General features: G+C 37.1%; 1 protein-coding gene across 8 annotated transcripts in view; it reads left to right on the top strand.

Annotated features, from left to right (window-relative positions):
• The window catches only part of CFAP20DC (CFAP20 domain containing), a 350,823-nt gene that overhangs the window by 147,623 nt on the left and 182,834 nt on the right, over positions 1-20,366 (top strand). For all 8 annotated transcript variants that reach the window (XM_012462831.3, XM_012462830.3, XM_012462834.3 and 5 more), the window contains one exon: positions 2,586-2,742. In XM_012462831.3, coding sequence (XP_012318254.1) covers positions 2,586-2,742 — 157 coding nt within the window. The remainder of the gene's footprint in view (positions 1-2,585; positions 2,743-20,366) is intronic.

Genomic DNA, 20,366 nt, shown 5'->3' with positions numbered 1-20,366 from the left:
GCACTAAATGCCCACAAGTGAAAGCAGAAAAGATCTAAAATTGATACCCTAACATCACAAAAGAACTAAAGAAGCAAGAGCAAACAAATTGAAAAGCAAGCAGAAGACAAGAAATAACAAAATGAGAGCGGAACTGAAGGAGATAGAGACACAAAAAAACCATTCAAAAAATCAATGAATCCAGGAGCTGGTTTTTTGAAAGATCAACAAAATAGATAGACCACTATCCAGACTAATAAAGAAGAAAAGAGAGAAGAATCAAATAGATGCAATAAAAAATGATAAATGGGATATCACCACCAATCCCACAGAAATACAAACTACCATCAGAGAATATTACAAACACCTCTACACAAACTAGAATATCTGGAAGAAATGGATAAATTCCTGGACAGAACTGGAAAAAAAAAGCCCACATAGCCAAGACAATCCTAAGCAAAAAGGGCAAAGCTGGAGGCATCACGCTACCTGACTTCAAATTATACTACAACACTACAGTAACAAAAACAGCATGGTGCTGGTACCAAAACAGATCTATAGACCAATAGAACAGAACAGAGGCCTTAGAAATAACATCACACATCTACAACCATCTGATCTTTGACAAACCTCACAAAAATACGCAATGGGAAAAGGCTTCCCTATTTAATAAATGGTGTTGGGAAAACTGGCTAGCCATGTGCAGAAAGCTGAAAATGGATCCCTTTCTTACACCTTATACAAAAATTAGCTCAAGATGGATTAAAGACTTAAACATAAGACCTAAAACCATAAAAACCCTAGAAGAAAACCTAGGCAATACTATTCAGGACATAGGCATAGGCAAAGACTTCATGACTAAAACAGCAAAAGCAATGGCAACAAAAGCCAAAATAGACAAATGGGACCTAAATAAACTAAAGCGCTTCTGGACGGCAAAAGAAACTATCATCAGAGTGAATAGGTGACCTACAGAATGGGAGAAAATTTTTGCAATCTATCCATCTGACAAAGGACTAATATCCAGAATCTACAAAGAACTTAAACAGATTTACAAGAAAAAAAAAAACATGAAAAAGTGGGTGAAGGAATAAACAGACAATTCTCGAAAGAAGACATTTATTCAGCCAACAAACATATGGAAAAAAGCTCATCATCACTGGTCATTAGAGAAATGAAAATCAAAACCACAAAAAAATACCATCTCATGCCAGTTAGAATGGTGATCCTTAAAAAGTTAGAAAACAACAGATGCTGGAGAGGATGTGGAGAAATAGAAACACTTTTACACTGTTGGTGGAAGTATAAATTAGTTCAATCATTGTGGAAGACAGTGTGGCGATTCCTCAAGGATTTAGAACTAGAAATACCATTTGACCTAGCAATCCCATTATTGTATATATACCCAAAGGATTATAAATCATTCTACTATAAAGACACACACACACTTATGTTTACTGCAGCACCATTCACAATAGCAAAGACATGGAACCAGCCCAAATACCCATCAATGATAGAATGGATAAAGAAAATGTGGCACATATGCACCATGGAATACTATGCAGCCATAAAAAAGGATGAGTTTATATCCTTTGCAGGGACATGGATGAAGTTGGAAACCATTATTCTCAGCAAACTAACACAAGGACTGAAAACCAAACACTACATGTTCTCATTCGTAAGTGGCAGTTCAACAATGAGAACACAGGGACACAGGGTGGGGAACATCACACACTGGAGCCTGTCATGGGGTAGTGGGTAGGGATAGCATTAGGAGAAATGCCTAATGTAGATGATAGGTTGGTGGGTGCAGCCAACCACCATGGCACGTGTATACCTATGTAACAAACCTGCACATCTGCACATGTAACCCAGAACTTAAAGTAAAATAAAAAATATATTTTTTTCAAAAATTATTTTTCTGACTTTTGTCCTACAGTTGTAAATATGTCTTAATTTCTTCCTGAATGATTTTCTTGTTGTTATCTTTAACCATTTAGAAAAATCACTTGATGAATTATTGAGGGCTCTAATTGTTTAATGGGCAGAAATTAGTCCCTGCAAGAGTACTTTTAAAACTGGCAAATACCAGGCGTAATTACAAATTCTTTAGAAGAATCCATTTCTGAACAATAGGTTAATTGGTTATAAGTAGACAACACTGACCAAAATTTAAACCCAGCCTCTAATATCATCCATGCCTTTTTCAACAAATATGAGTGACTAATTGTGATCAAATTAGTCCCCTTGAAGGAACACTTCACAACTTATCTGTGATTTTCTAGATGTAAGTGGTCTAACTTGGCTTCCTGTTGGCATACTGCCTACAAAATAGAGAGTTATTTCCAAAGTTATCATAGCCTTGTCTGATGATGGGAATTCTGTAGTCAGATAACCAATGTATAATTTAGAATTACAGTGATTTCTTTAGAATGCTCAAGTCTGTTTTTAAGCCAAAACAGAGATAAATTTACCTAAAGGGGAAAATTAGTTGGGCCTGTTGATCAAGATAACTGCCTCAATTCTCTGGATGTCTACATATAGATGGCTTATTCATTTATGTGAAATGAAAGGTACTTACTCTTCTTTGCATCTCTCTATTTTAGTGGTGCAATCTATGCATTGACTTGGTAGCATTTACCAGTGAAATATTCAAGGGGTCAGTTTTCCAGTCATTGGATGGAATTGTTGTCTCAGCTAACTGCAAGCTACGGAAGATCTTCACCTTAAAATCAAAGCCTCAAGACACTGCTGATAAAGATGGTATGTTCAGGTTGCTACCAAGATTTTTTAATTCTCTGATGTATTTTTAAAATTCGCCATACCTTTGGGATAGTATGAATGTGTGGTAGCAATCTGATTTTATGTCTGCTAAAGTAAATTTGTTCACAGTCATGTTGATTTCTTTGTTCTAGATCAAATGTTTTCACCATAGCCGAATATCACAAAAAATATATTAATCATCTTTTTCTGGTTGTTTTCATTTTTCTTTATGGTAACACTTGCTATCTGCCTTAGGCTCCTTAGTTGCAAACAACATAATCCTTTTTAGGTGATTGAAAAAGAAAAGGAATTTATTTAAGGAAATTAGACAGTTCATAGAATCTCCAGGATATTATAGAGAGTCAGCTTAGAGCCTGTAGTCAAGAAGAATGCAGTCTCCCCCAAGACTTATCTAAGGACAACCCCACCCACTTGCCACCCCCACCCACTGCCAGTAGCTACTGCAACTATACAGAGACTCCGTAAGTCACATCATAGTGCTGGGCTACAGGTTCCATAATTTCTGTTGCAGCAGCCCCTGAAAGTAGGATGTTTTTTTCCCTGCCACCCTTATCAAAAGTAGATAAGCGTGTTTGTCTTCATATTTGTCTCCACTGAAAATGTTTTGTGTGGCTATTTCTAATTTGTGGAGTCTAGGTTGCATGCTGCAAGGGAGGCTGGCAAAGTGGTGTCTGATTTCTGACTAAGATGGCAGGACTCGTTGTGTAGGAAAGTCACCAAATTAGGAAGAGTTTGCAAAAGATGTTGGGCATCCAAAAATCTCTGTTCATTATGCTGTCTTATTACTCTTTGTACATTTCAGGAAGTCACTTAGGAGAAATCTTATTAATTTCTAGTGATCAAGTTAAACTGGAAAGAGAGGTGAGTTCCTCATATTTCTAGCAAGCCTAGAAATATTTACATTATTCATAATTTGGTTTACAAATATACCCTGCAGGTAACTCAGCTCTCTGGAATTTATAAGGTAGCACACCATACTGCTAAGATGGTTTTAAACAACCAAAAGTATTGAAAGCATACTGATGCCTCCTGTTGATCTTCATCTGGGATTATTACTTGTTAAATCAATTCTTCTAGAAGCCCTGGAAACAGGGCTGCATATAAGATATGAAAGGTGATTACTTAGAAGTTTCTATCTAGACTTTAGATTTGTGCTCCATCTGGGTGAGTGCCTGAGAAATCTTGATGTGGCTTACTGTGTATTAGGACACTGTGCCTATGAATTTCAGTTGATAATAAAACAAAGCAGTGCATTAACAGCTCTCCAAAGAGATCACATACCACAGTGTGACTGCTCATCTTATGTAGCACTTACAGCCTATATGAGAAAGTGAAAGATTTCATTTTTTAAAATGGCACCCAGATAATAAGAAGCCTCAAAATTTTTAAAAATATTTGTGCAGTGTACATCAGATCATAGGAGGTGAATCATAACCTGATTAATATTTTTAAATAAATGTAAAGAAAAAAGTGGATCAAACATAGCAAAGTACATGTGTTTCAATCTCTGATCCTTCCTCAGACCCCACTAAAATTACAATGTAGGAATAAAAAAGGCATAAACCAACCAAAATAAAGAATATGGGAGAGGAGGCAATGGACAAGAGATGTTTGTAAATTTTATAAGATTAAGCAATGACTTAGAAGAGCAAAGAAAACTGAAACTTTTAGGCTTATAGAGAGGTTTGCCAAGGAATTTCAGAGAGGCTCAAGAATTTGCAGCTTTACATACTGGCAAAGGCAGGGTAAGGATGAGGGCTAAAAACAGGGAGACTGGTCAAAATTCTGTATAGGTTCCTACAGGAGGACCCCAGGTTCCTGTTCTAACTCCATATAACCAAGCCACAGGAGATTTAGTCTCTGGAGAAACTAAATCAGTGAGCTTCTGAATGTGGGTGCATCAGACACTTAATAGACATCAAAATTAACAAGAAAGAAATGGATATGATAGGGAATATCTATAGTTCTTTCACAGTCAATAAAAGATACTGCATCTATAAAATAAGAATAATGTATTTTTATTTTACTTCAAAAGCATTTTATTGAGGTGTATTATAAGCATTATTATATTATAAATTTTATATACATATAGAAACATGTAGAAATAATAAGTGTACAACTTGAGATATTACCACAAAGTGAACACATTTCTGTAACCACTACCCAGATCAAGCATTACAAGCATCCTACCAGCCTGCTTATGTCTCCTCCCAATCATTACTTTCTCCCTTCTACTAAGAGGTGATCTCTATACTGACTTTTAACAGATTAATATTACTTAACTTTTACATTTATATAAATGGAATTACATAGTACATATATCATGAATACATTCTTGTACTAAATATTGTTTGTGAGATTCATTTATGTTATGGCACACAACAGTAATTTTCTGATTTTCAGTACTGTATAGTATGCTATTGAATGAATACACCTTATTTTATCTATCCATTTTCAGCTGTTATGAATAATGGTGCTAGAAGCAGTCTTCTACACTTCTCTTGGGGCATTCATGTAGGCATTTATCTCAGAGCAGAATGAATGCATACTTCAGCATTCTTAAATTCAATTACTATTTTTTATTCTAGAATTTCATTTGATTCTGTTTTGTAGTTTCCATTCATAATATAAAGTTCTCCATCTTGTTATCACATTTCTCAAATATGTTAATCAGTTATTTTAAAGCACTTAGCTGACAACTCCAATATTTGGATCTATATGTGGGCCTAGTTCTATTATCTGTTTATTTTTCCCTTGGTCTTGTCTCTTGGTGTATCTGATAAGTTTTGAGTGAATGATGGACATTGGATATCAAAAACTATAGGAGATATTTTGAGGCTCTAGACACTGTTTACTTCCTCTGAAGATATAAAACTGAAAAGTAAGAGAAATAAGTGCAAAAGACTGAAAATATGATGGAAATGCTAACGATATTAGGTGTTAGTCCAGGGAGTTCACCATCAAAGTAAAAGGGTTCCAGAAAGAGAGATTAGAAGAAACAGAAATATTAAGATTTCCCAAAATTCAAGGCCAGATATTTTCAGATTGACTTTGCTCATCACATGCCAGAACAACTAGTGAAAAAGACTCACTACTGTGAAATTTTAGAACAGGAAAGATAAGGAGAAGATCCTTTAAGCTTCCACAATTTAAAAAAAATACAATTTATATACAACAGATTGGGAATAAGAATGATATCTAACTTCTTAATAGCAACATTAGATGATAGAAGACCTTGAAACTCTATGTTTAAAAGTCTAAGGAAAAATTATTTTCAATCTAAAATTCTGTATGCATCCAATCTATTAATCAAATGACACAGAATGAAGATACACGGTCTCAAAAATTTATTTACATCATTTCTCAGAAAAGATCACAAAGATATTCTCCAAAAAAATGAATGAGTAGGTGAAGGAAAAGAAGTATATGGGATCCAAAAAACAGAAAATTTCATCCAGGAGAAAATCAAAGAGAGAATCTGCTCCAAAAAAGTAAAGTCTTAATAGCAAAAACATGGAATCAACCCAAATGCCCATCAGTGATAGACTGGATAAAGAAAATGTGGTATACATACACCAGGGAATAATACTATGCAGCCATAAAAAGGAATGAGATCATGTCCTTTGCAGGGACATGGATGGAGCTGGAAGCCATCATCCTCAGCAAACTAACACAGAAACACAAAACCAAACACTGCATGTTCCCACTCATAAGTGGGAGCTGAACAATGAAAACACATGGACGCAGGGAGGGGAATAGCACACACTGGGGCCTGTTGGGGAGTGCAGACAGCGGGAGGGAGAACATCGGGAAAAATAACTAATGCATGCTTGGCTTAATACTTAGGTGATGAGTTGCTGGGTGCAGCCAACCACCATGGCACATGTTTACCTGTGTAACAAATCTGCACATCCTGCGCATGTACCTCAGAACTTCAAATTAAATTAAATTAAATTAAAAAAAGTAAAGTAAGAAAAAAAAGCAAAGGGATTTCTAGAATTAAGGTCAAAGGAATTCAAAGGGTGACTCTTGGACAGCTTATCTATAGGCAAACTGTCCAGAGTTTAGCAGAAAAATGGAAACTTTCAGGAGAAAAGTCTCCAGGAAAAGAATGTATTTGATAAAGTGTGTTTGAACATGCAGAATAAAATTGATTGTGATGTTGTAGTGCTAATGGAGGATTTAGAAAGAATTAATGTTAGGAATGTAGAAAGCCCACAACAAAACAAAGCAATAATCAACGTCAAGGAAAACAAAAAGTTGTACAAGAGAAGAAATATAATCATAATATATAATGTAGCTCAGATGTGCACAACTTTTTTTTAAGTAGACCTTATTTTTTTTTAGCAGTTTTAGGCTCACAGCAAAATTAAGTGGACAGTATGCAGTTTTCATCATGTCCCGTGTCCCCACACATGCACAGCCTTCCCCACTGTGAGCATGCATGCCAGTATGGTACATATGTAACAGTTGATGAATCTACACTGAGACATCATTATCATCCAAAGTCTATAGTTTACATTAGAATTCATTCATTCATTCTTTGGGTTGTTGCAAATATGTAAAGACCTGTGTCTAGTACTATAGTACCATATAGAATAGTTTCACTGCCCTAAAGATCTTCTATGCTCCAACTATTTCTTTCATCCTTCCCCCAACCCCTGGAAACCACAAAATTTTTTTTTTGTCTCTCTAGTTTTGCTTTTTCCAGAATGTCATAGTTAAAATTACACAGTATGTGGCCTTTTCAGGTTGGCTTCTTTCACTTAGTAATATGCATTTAAAGTACCTCCATGTCTGTTGAGGGCATCATAGCTCAATTATTTTTAGCATTGAATAATATTTCATTGATTACATATACCACAGTTTATTCATCCATTCACCTATTGAAAGACATCTTCATTGCTTGCAGGCTTTTGCAATTATGAATAAAGCTGTTATAAACATTATTCTGTAGGTTTTTTTTGTGGACACACTTTTCAACTCATGTGGATATAGCAAGGAATGTGATTGCTGGACTGTATGGTAACAGCATGTTTAGTTTTGTAAGAAACTTTTAAACTGTCTTCCAAAGTGACTGTACCACATTGCATTGCCCTCAGCAGTGAATGAGAGTTCCTGTTACTCTACATTCTCACTAGCATTTGTTGTTGTCAATGTTTTGGATTTTTCACCATTCTAATGTGTGTAGTACAGACTTTTTAGTATGACCTTATTAATGTAAAACACTGAATAAGAATTTATCCCAAAATTATGAAAAATTATATTAGAAGGATGAGGGAAGGAAAATGGGGTGGTGGTTTAAGAATGGTGAATCCTCTTTTTTTTCAAAATAGGAAGTCAGAGATATTATCCAAAACTGATAGTTGAAAAAATGTCAGTACAAGGGTACTATTTATAAGTATGGAAATAAACACTAGAAGATTTAAAAAATGTAACTGAAAGGCTTGAAAATATTTGCCTCCACATTGCAAGACTTGGTGATCAGGGAGGTGGAAGGGCAACAGTAGGTGAAAGGGTAACTTTTTTTTTCCTGATAATTTTATAGTACCACTGGAACTTTTAAATAATATAGATGTATTATTTTGTTTAAAAATTAATTTTATTTAAAGTGAACAGATAATCTGTAAGAGAATCTAAGAATGAGCACTGATGTGATTTCTTTCAGGTTTTTGGAAGGCCTGAAAAGAAACCTTATCAATGTAGCCTCTCAGATGGCCTGAAATGTTCTGAATAGACATGGGGAAGGACACTGTGGTTCAAGGTGCTAGGGATTGTATCCCCATATTCCTCTCATCTTAGCTGCCAGTACTTCACTTTGTACATACCCTATCTTTATGCTTCAGCTTCCTCATATACTTATTCCTTGATTAGGTAAAATGCTGTCATCATATTTCCAGTGCAAACACAAAGTGTGTAAACCAAGTACATCTTAGAAAAGCAAATCACACTGCCATGAATGCACCTATGCAACAACCTTGCATGTTTTTCACATGTACCCCAAAACCTAAAATGCAATTAAAAAAAAAAAAAAAGAAAAGTTAAGTTGGTATTGTGTAGCCTGAGACATGGCTTAATGTTCCCACACAGTCCATTGCTGTGATCCTGCACCAACTTTGTGGGTTTGTGTGAGTCTGAACAACTCTGAGCTTTGCTTTCTCATTGATTACTATAAGGTTATTTTAGAGATCCAATCAAATACAAAAATATGTGTGCGTCAACTATAATGCAGTGTGCAGATGTTAAACATTTATCTGTCTTCTATTCATCAGGCACTGGGATGATGCAGCCCTTGCTTCCCTGCTCAGGGTCTGGCAAGAAACCTTACATGTAATAGTAGATCAGATCCCAATGGGAACTTCCCTAATGGGCTTACTTAGCATTGTTCAACATGATGCGTGTTACTATAATCCCCATTTTACATGTAGGAAAACTGAGGCATAGGGAAGTCAAGTAAGGTGCACAATGTTACACAGTTCTTCAGTAGTACAGCTAGGACTTGAACCTTGCAGTAAGATTCTACAGCTTATATTCCTAGTTATTTCAGTGTACTGCTTCTCATGTGCTGGTTGAAGGGAGACAAAATTTAAAAAGGAAAGATACAAGACCTGTCACAGAGTAAGAATGCCAAGATTTGGTGACTGGCTGTGTTGAGGGTGTCTATATTGCAATAAGTAACAGATGTCTTTTGTCTTTCTTCTGCAAAGACAGATGAGTCTGTGTTGAGAACTTTATCGTAGGAAACTTTTTAAGCTGTTTCTTAAGTTCCACACTGGGATTTGATTTAAAAATATTGTATTAAGTGTTTACTTGAACTCAGTACTTTATTGTCCTTGGATTATTTTAACTGCTACCATTTCAGTCTACAACTTCTTAAACGCACTCAAGCTAGGAGATTTTGCCCTAATTCCTTATTCTCTCTTTACACAGTGAGATATAATAGAAAGTGAATTGTTGGAACCTTGCAACAAGCAATTAATCAGTTTTCACTTTTCCAGAGGAATGACTTTTGCTGGACAAGTAGTAAAACATACTGATTCAATTTACTGTATTACTTTTTGAGCTGGCATTTTTAGGCATTTGTATGACTGAATTATTAATTAACTCATATCATTCTGTGTTTAAAATAAAAACCAGAATGTATGTGTAGATAGATAAGAGAAAGAGGAGAAAAACAAGGAGAGAAGAACAAGCAATTACATGAATATCTGTGTAGATTGTTAAGTAAGAGCAAGACAGAGGAGCGAAATGAGAAGAGAGAAGATAAAGTGATGATCCATGAAGCAAAGACATGCTGTACCAGTGATGATGATACATGTCTCCTGGCTCACCAGTTCAGGACTCTTTCTCAAATATTCTGTGCTCTGTGTTCTGTGTATTCTGTATTCTGTTTATTCTGTGTTCAGAAATTTGAGAAGAGAAAAATTAAAGGTATGATTTCAGATTAAAAGCCCCTGGAAGGCATAGATCCTCTCTTTTCATGTTTTTGTCTCCAGCAAATGACCTGGCATTGGTAATTTATCATAAATGTTTGATTAATTAATGAATTAAAGATTGGCTATTGTTTGACTATTTTATTGTCAAGCATTGTGAAGAAAATTATTTCTTCAAAGGCCACGGAGAATCTAGAAACACTGACATCTAGCTTTAATAGACTCATTGAACAGGGAAGGACCTTAGAGTTGCTCTACTCCAATGTCTTAATTAGACAAATAAGGAAAAGAAGCCCCATGGAAGTGAGGCATCTTGTGCTGCAGACACACAAGGTGGAATTCAAGACCAGGCCTCTGGCTGTTCTTTCCTTAAGAGTGTACAAGTTTACCTTCACCAATAATCAGAATGATTTTGTGGTTTTAATATTTATTATTAGTTGTAATAATATTAAATATTCTTATGTTGGGTGTTTCCCCACATCTATTTTCATCTACAAATCAGGTGAATGCACATCATACTCAAAGCTCATTAGTTTAAGACTATATTTCTGTATTTTCCTGCAGTGGAGTTGAACTCAAAATGTCCTTGCCTAGCAAATCTCCTCAGGACAAGAAAGGGCATATGGTTTTAGCATAACAGAGGTGCCCAGCAGCCAATAGTAGAACCCACAAAAATGGGTCATGAATATCTGTATATCAAGACACACAATTATTCTAATTAAAATATCTGTTATATTTTAAAATTAAACATTTATAAAATATTGTTTATAATAGAACCTCATCTCTCAAAAACTCCAGAGAGTAATAATTCCCTTTAAAATCACATCCAAAATAATTATATAAGAATAAATGTAATGAAGGAGGGGAAAGTACACTAAAAACTAGAAAGCATTCCTGAAAGAAATTAAAGAAGACCTAGATAAATGGATTAGAAGACTTAATATTAAGATGTCAATATTACCCAAAGCAATCTACAGATTTAATGCAATTTCTCTCAAAATTCCAATGGTCTTTTTTGCAGAAATGGAAAAGCTAATCTGAAATTCATGTGGAATGGTGAGGGGACCCAAATAGCCAAAACAGTCTTGAAAATGAAGATCAAAGTTGAAGGATTCACACTTCCCAATTTCAAAACTTACTGCAAAGCTACAGTAATCAAAACCATGTGGCTTTGGAATGAGGATTGACATGTAGACCAACTGAATAGAATTGGGTCCACAAACAAACTGATATGGTTTGGCTGTGTCCCCACCCAAATCTCATCTTGAATTATAGCTTTCATAATCCCCACGTGTTGCAGGAGAGGCCTGGTGGGAAGTAATTGAATCATGGGTGCAGTTACACTCATGCTGTTCTTGTGATAGTGAGTTCTCATTAGTTCTGATGGTTTTATAAGGGGCTTTCCCCACTTTGCTCAGCACTCCTCTCTCCTGCTGCCTTATGAAGAAGGACATGTCTACTCCCCCTTCCCCCATGATTGTAAGTTTCCTGAGGCCTTCCAGCCATGCATAACTGTGAGCCAGTTAAACCTTTTCCTTTATAAATTACCCAGTCTTGGGTATTTCTTCATAGCAGCCTGAGAAGGAACTAATACACAAATCATACATTTGATGAGGTCAGGAGTTCAAGACCAGCCCGGCCAAGGTAGTGAAACCCCATCTCTACTAAAAATACAAAAAATTTAGCCAGACATGGTGGCAAGTGCCTGTAATCCCAGCTACTTGAACCCAGGAGGTAGAGGCTGCAGTGAGCCAAGATCGCACCACTACACTCCAGCCTGGGTGAAACTGAAAATTCATCTCAAAAAAAAAAAAAAAAAAAAACCTCCTCAAAATAATGAAAGCTATTTATGACAAACCCACAGCCAGTATCATACTGAATGGGCAAAAACTGGAAGCATTCCCTTTGAAATCCAGCACTAGACAAGGATGCCCTCTCTCACCACTCCTATTCAATATAGTATTGGAAGTTCTAGCCAGAGCAGTCAGGCAACACAAAGTAATAAAGGGTATTCAATTAGGAAAGAAGGAAGTCAAATTGTCTCTATTTGCAGATGACATGATTGTATATTTGGAAGACCTCATCATCTCAGCCCAAAATCTCCTGAAACTGATAAGCAACTTCAGCAAAGTCTCAGGATACAAAGCAATGTGCAGAAATCACAAGCATTCCTATACACCAATAACAGACTTAAAGAGAGCCAAATCAAGAATGAACTGCCATTCACAATTGCTACAAAGAGAATAAAATACCTAGGAATACAACTAACAAAGGATGTAAAGGACCTCTTCAAGGAGAACTACAAACCACTGCTCAAGGAAATAAGAGAGATCACAAACAGATGGAAAAACATTCCATGCTCATGGTTAGGAAGAATCAATATCATGAAAATGGCCATACTGCCCAAAGTAATTTATAGATTCAATGCTATCCCCATCAAGCTACCTATGACCCTCTTCACAGAACTGGAAAAAGCCACCTTAAACTTCATATGGAACCAGAAGAGAGCCTGCATAGCCAAGACAATTCTAAGCAAAAAGAACAAAGCTGGAGGCATCACACTACCTGACTTCAAACTATACTACAAGGCTACAGTAATCAAAACAGCATGGTACTGGTACCAAAACAGAGATATATAGACCAATGGAACAGAACAGAGGCCTCAGAGGCAACACCACACATCTACAACCATCTGATCTTTGACAAACCTCACAAAAACAAGCAATGGGGAAAGGGTTCCCTGTTTAATAAATGGTGTTGGGAAAACTGGCTAGCCATGTGCAGAAAGCAGAAATTGGACCCCTTCCTGACATCTTACACTAAAATTAACTCCAGATGGATTAAAGACTTAAACATAAGACCTAACACCATAAAAACCCTAGACGAAAACCTAGGCAAAACCATTCAGGACATAGGCATAGGCAAGGACTTCATGACTGAAACACCAAAAGCAGTGGCAACAAAAGCCGAAATAGACAAATGGGATCTAATTAAACTCCAGAGCTTCTGTACAGCAAAAGAAACAACGATTAGAGTGAACCAGCAACCAACAGAATGGGAAACAATTTTTGCAATCTACCCATCTGACAAAGGGCTAATATCCAGAATCTACAAAGAACTAAAACAGATTTACAAGAAAAAAACAAACCCATTCAAATGTGGGCGAAGGACATGAACAGACACTTTTCAAAAGAAGACATTTATGAAGCCAACAAACATGAAAAAATGCTCATTATCACTGGTCATTAGAGAAATGCAAATCAAAACTACATTGAGATACCATCTCACACCAGTTAGAATGGCGATCATTAAAAAATCTGGAGACAACAGATGCTGGAGGGGATGTGGTGAAATAGGAACACTTTTACACTGTTGGTGGGAGTGTAAATTAGTTCAACCATTGTGGAAGATAGTGTGGAAATTCCTCAAGGACCTAGAAATAGAAATTCCATTTGACCCAGCAATCCTATTACTGGGTATATATCCAAAGGATTATAAATCATTCTACTATAAAGACACATGCACACATATGTTCACTGTGGCACTATTTACAATGGCAAAGACCTGGAACCAACCCAAATGCCCATGGATGATAGACTGGACAAGGAAAATGTGACACATATACACCATGGAATACTATGCAGCCATAAAAAACAGTGAGTTTGTGTCATTTGTAGGTACGTGGATGAACCTGGAAACCATCATTCTCAGCAAACACACAAGAACAGAAAAACAAACACCACATGTTCTCATTCATAGGCAGGTGTTGAACAGTGAGAACACATGGACACAGGGAGGGGAGCATCACACATTGGGTCTGTTGGGGGGTACTAAGGGAGGGACAGTGTGGGTTGGGGAGGGATAATGGGGAAAAATGTCAGATATAGGTGACGATGGATGGAGGCAGCAAACCACATTGCCACATATGTACCTATGCAACAATCCTGCATGTTTTGCACATGTACCTCAGAACCTAAAGTGCAATAAAATATATATTTAAAAAAAAAAGTCTTAGAGAAAAAAGAGGTAAATCTTCATGACCTTGCATTGTCAATATTATTAGATATGACACCAAAAGCACAGCAACAAAGTTTTTAAAAATAGATAAATTAGACTTCATCAAAATTTAAAACTATTATGTATCAAAGAACACTATCAAGAAAGTGAAGAGACAACCTACCACATGTTACTTGCAAATTATATATCTGATAGGATATGTATCCTGGTGTATACATGAATATATAGAGAGAAAACATTCTAGTACAGTCTAGTATCCAGAATATACAGTCAGCCCACCCTCCATATCTGCAGGTTCCACATCCACAGATTCAACCAAGCGCAGATCAAAAATATTCAGTGAAAAAAAATAAAAATAACAATATAACAATAAAAATAATACAAATAAAAAACAGCATGTATAACTATTTGCATAGCATTTTCATTGTATTAGGTATTATAGGTAATATACAGATGATTTATACTGGAAGATGTGCATAGGTTATAAGTAAATACTATGCTATTTTATATAATAGATTTGAGCATCTGCAGATTTTCCTATCCATGTAGAGTCCTCAGAAGCAATCTTCTGTGGACCAAGGGATGGCTGTATAAAGAACTCTTAAAACTCAACAACAAAAAGACAAACAACCCTATTTAAAAATAATCAAAGGACTTGATAGACATGTCTTCAAAGAAGATACGCAAATGGTAGACAAACACATGAAAAAATGCTCAATATCATTAGTCATTAGAGAAATGCAAGTTAAAAACACAGTGAGGTACCACTTAATACCCACTAGGATGCCTATAATTTTTTAACAGAAATAGCAGCTGTTGGCAAGGATGTAGAGAAATTGGAACCCCTGTACATTACTGGTAGAAACACAAAATGGCTCACCCACTGTGGGAAACAGTGTGGCAGTTCCTCAGAAAGTGAAATGTAGAATAACCGTATAACCCTACATTTCCATCCCCAGGTATATACCCAAAAGAATGGAAAACAGGTATTCAAACAAGTACATGTACATACATGATCATAGCAGCATAATTCACAGTAGCCAAAATGTGAAAACAGCCCAAGTGTTCATCAACAAATGAATGGATGAACAAAATGAGGTTGTATTACAATGGAATAGCATTCAGCCATTTGTATGTATTGCAATAAAATGGCATTCAGCCATAAATAAGAATGAACTACTGACACATGCTACAATGTGGATGAACCTCCAAAACATGCTCAGGGAAAGAAGCCAGATAAAAAAGGTCACATAATGTATGATTCCGCTTTTATGAAATATCCAGAATAGGCAAATCCACAGAGAAAGAACACAGATTTTTGATTTCCAGGGACTGGGGCCTTGAGGGATTGGGAAGAAGCTACTTAATGGGTAAGGGGTTTTATTTTGGAGCAATAGAAATGTCTGAAAGTAGATACAGGTGGTAGTTGCACAACATTGTGAATGTACTAAATGCCATTGAATAGTTCACTTAGAAATGTGTTAATGTGAATTTATCTTCAATAAAGCATTAAAGAAAAAGCTTTAAAGGCATGATTCATTCAGGATAGCCAAGTTTTAGGTGTAGCCCAGGTTTATTTACCTCTTCAAACATCAAAACTTCCAAGAGTGAACCAGGAAGAAATTGAGTCCCTGAACAGACCAATAATGACTTCTGAAATTGAAGCAGTGAAATGGTTTGGCTGTGTCCTCACCTAAATCTCATTTTGAATTCCCACATATTGTGGGAGGGACCTGGTAGGAGGTAATTGAATCCTGGGGACAGGTCATTCCTGTGCTGTTCTTGTGATAGGAAGCCTCACAAGATCTGATGGTTTTAAAAAGGGGAGTTTCTTTGCACAAACTCTTTTTGCCTGCTGCCATCCATGTAAGATGTGACTTGCTCCTCCTTGCCTTCTACCATGATTGTGAGGCCTCCTCAGCCACGTGGAACTGTGAGTCCCCATTAAGCCTCTTTCTTTTTTAAATTGCCCAGTCTCAGGTATGTCTTTATCACTAGCCTGAAAACAGACTAATACAGTGAATTGGTACCAGTAGAGTTGGGGCACTGCTGAAAAGATACCTGAAAATGTGGAAGCAACTTTGGAAATGGGTAACAGGAGTGCCCAGAAGGAGACAGGAAAATGTGGGAAAGTTTAGAACTTCCTAAAGATTTGTTGAATGGCTTTAACTAAAATGCTGATAGCAATATGGACAATAAAGTCCAGGCTGAGGTAGTCTCAGATGGAAATGAGGAACTTCTTGGGAACTGGAGCAAAGGTGACTCTTGTTATGTTTTAGCAAAGAGACTGGCAGCATTTTGCCCATGCCCTAGATATTTGTGGAACTTTGAACTTGAGAGAGATGATTTAGGGTATCTGGCGGAATAAATTTCTAAGTAGCAAAGCATTGAAGTTGTGACTTGGATACTGTTAAAGCCAGTTTTATAAGGGAAACAGAACACAAAAGTTCTTAAAATTTGCAGCCTGACAATGCAATAGAAAAGAAAATCTCATTTTCTGAGGAGAAATTCAAGCCAGCTGGCTGCAGGAATTTGCATAAGTAACAAGGAGTTGAATGTTAATCTGTGAGACAATGGGGAAAATGTCTCTAGGGCATGTCAGAGATCTTCCTGGCAGCCCCTCCCATCCAGTCCCTGAGACCTAGGAGGAAAATGTGGTTTTGTGGGCTGTGACCAGGGTTGCCATGTTATGTACAGTATAGGGACTTGGTGCCCTGCATTCCAGCCACTCCAGCCGTGGCTGAAAGGGACCAACATAGAGCTTGGGCCATGGCTTCAGAGGGTACAAGCCCGAAGCCTGGGCAGCTTCCACGTGATGTTGACTCTGAGTGCACAGAAATCAGAATTGAGGTTTGGAAAACTCTGCTTAGATTTCAGAGAATGTATGGAAACACCTAGATGCCCAGGCAATAGTTTGCTGCAGGAGTGGGGTCCTCATGAGAACATCTGCTAGGGCAGTGCAGAAGGGAAATGTGGGGTTGGAGCCCCCACATAGAGTCCCTACTGGGTCACCACCTAGTGGAGCTGTGAGAAGAGGGCCACCATGCTCCTGACCCCAGAATGGTAGATCCACTGACAGCTTACACTGTGTGCCTGGAAAATCCACAGACATTCAAGGCCAGCCCATGAAAGCAGCTAGGATAGGGGCTATACCCTGCAAAGCCATGGGTCAGAGCTACCCAAGGCTGTGGGAGCCCACCTTTTGCATCAGCATGTCCTGATTGTGAGACATAGAGTCAAAGGAGATCATTTTGGAGCTTTGAGATTTGACTGCCCTGCTGGATTTTGGACTTGCATGGGACCTGTAGCTTCTTTGTTTTGGCCAATTTCTCTCATTTGAAATGGCTGTTTTTACCAAGTACCTGTACCCCTGTTGTATCTAGGAAGTAACTAACTTGCTTTTGATTTTACAGGCTTATAGGCAGAAGGGACTTGCCTTGTCTCAGAAGAGACTTTGGACTGGACTTTTTGAGTTAATGCTGAAATGAGTTAAGACTTGGGGGACTGTTGGGAAGATATAATTCGTTTTGAAATGTGAGGACATGAGATTTGAGAGGGGGCAAGGGGGAAAAATAATATGGTTTAGCTGTTTCCTCACCCAAATTTCATCTTGAATTCCCACTTATTGTGGGAAGGACTCAGCAGGAGGTAATTGAATCATGGGGGCAGGTATTTCCCATGATGTTCTCATGATAGTAAATAAGTTTCATGAGATCTGTTGGTTTTTAAAAAGGGAGTTTCCCTGCACGAGCTTTTTCTGCCTCCTGCCATCCATGTAAGACATGACTTGCTCCTTTGCTTTCCACCATGATTGTGAGGCTTCTCCAGCCACATGGAACTGTGAGTTCTCCATTAAACCTCTTTCTTTGTGAACTGCCCAGTCTCAGGTAATGTCTTTATCAGTGGTATGAAAACAGATTAATACAGGCACTAATAAACAGCCTACCAACCAAAAAAAAACAACCTCAGGACCAGATGGATTTTTACCTCTGGCTAGATTCTGCCAGAGGTACAAAAAAGAGCTGGTACCTTTTCTACTGAAACTATTGCAAACAAGTGAAAAGAGGGACTCCTCCCTAACTTGTTCTATGAAGCCATCATCCTGATAACCAAAACCTGGCAGATATACAACAGAAAAAGAAAACTTCACGCCAATATCCTTGATGAACATTGATGCAAAAATCTTCACAAAAATATTGGCAAACCAAATCCAGCAGCTTATCAAAAAGCTTGTCCACCATGATCAAGTTGGCTTTATCCCCAGTATGCAAGGTTAGTTCAACATATACAAATCAGTAAATGTCATTCATCACATACACAGAACCAAAGACAAAAACCACATGATTATCTTAATAGATGCAGAAAGGGCCTTTGATAAAATTCAACATTCCGTCATGTTAAAAACTCTCAATAAACTAGGTGTTGAAAGAACATACTTCAAAATAATAAGAACTATATATGGTAAACCTCACAGCCAATATCATACTGAATGGACAAAAGCTGAAAGGAATCCCCTTGAAAACCAGCACAAGACAAGAATGCCCTCTCTCATCACTCCTATGCAGCATAGTATTGGAAGTTCTGGCCAGAGCAATCAGGCAAGAGTAAAAAATAAAGGGTATTCAAATAGGAAGATAGGAAGTCAAATTATCTTTTTGCAGATGACAGATCCTATATTCCTATATGTAGAAAACCCCATCACCTCAGCCCAAAGCTGCTTAAGCTGATAAGCAACTTCTGCAAAGTCTCAGGATATAAAACCAACATGCAAACATTGCTAGCATTCCTGTACACCAGCAGCAGGCAAGCAGAGAGTGAAATCATGAATGAACTCCCATTCACAGTTGCCACAAAAAAATAAAATACCTAGGAATACAGCTAATAAGGGAATTGAAGGACCTCTTCAAGGAGGACTACAATCCACTCTCAAAGAAATCAGAGAGGACACAAATGGAAAAACATTCCATGGTCATGGAAGAATCAATATCCTGAAAATGGCAATACTGCCCAAAGTAATTTATGGATTTAATGCTATTTCCATTAAACTACCATTGACTTTCTTCACAGAATTAGAAAGAAACTACTTTAAAATTCATATGGAACCAAAAAAAAGAGCCTGTATAGCCAAGACAATCCTAAGCAAAAAGAACAAAGCTAGAGGCATCACACTACCCAACTTCAATCTATACTACAAGGCTACAGTAACCAAAACAGCATGGTACTGGTTACAAAAACAGGCACGTAGACCAATGGAAGAGAACAGAGAGCCTAGAAGTAAGGCCACACAGCTACAGCCATCTGATTTTCAATAAAGCTGACAAAATCAATGCATGGGGGAAAGACTCAGTATTCAATAAATGGTACTAGGATAACCGGTTAGCCATATGCAACAGATTGAAGCTGGACCCCTTCCTTACACCATATACAAAAATCAACTCAAGATGGATTAAAGACTTAAATGTAAAATCCAAAACTATTAAAACTCTAGAAGAAAATCTGTGCATTCAGGACATAGACACAGTCAAAGATTTGTCCACTCAGGACACAGGCATGACCAAAGATTTCATGATAAAAACACCAAAAGGAATTGCAATGAAAGCAAGAATTGACAGACAGGCTCTATTAAACTAAAGAACTTCTGCACAGCAAAATAAACCATCATAAGAGTGAACAGACAACATAGAGAATAGGAGAATATTTTTGCAATCTGTCCATCTGACAAAGATTTAATATCTAGAGTCTGCAAGGAACTTAAGAAATTTACAAGAAATAAAAACCAACCCCATTAAAAAGTGGGCAAAGGACATGAACATACACTTCTCAAAAGAAGCCATACATGCAGCCAACAAACATGAAAAAACCTCAGTATCACTGATCATTAGAGAAATACAAATCAAAACCACAATGAGATACCATCTCATGCCAGTCAGAATGGCTATTATTAAAAAACCAAAAACAAGTAGATGCTGGTGAGGTTGTGGAGAAAAAGGAATAATATTACACTGTTGGTAGAGTATAAATTAGTTCATGGTTCATCCATCATGGAGGACAGTGTGGCAGTTCCTCAAGTAGAGGTAGAAATATCATGACCCAGCAATCCCATTACTGAGTATATACCCAAAGGACTATAAATAATTCTACTATAAGGATACA

This window comes from Aotus nancymaae, unplaced genomic scaffold (assembly GCF_030222135.1).
Source record: "Aotus nancymaae isolate 86718 unplaced genomic scaffold, 86718_ANA_hifiasm-v0.15.2.pri h1tg000067l, whole genome shotgun sequence".
Classification (NCBI taxonomy): domain Eukaryota; kingdom Metazoa; phylum Chordata; class Mammalia; order Primates; family Aotidae; genus Aotus; species Aotus nancymaae.
Note: the sequence above shows the minus strand (reverse complement) of the source record. Positions and strands in the feature narration are given on the sequence as shown.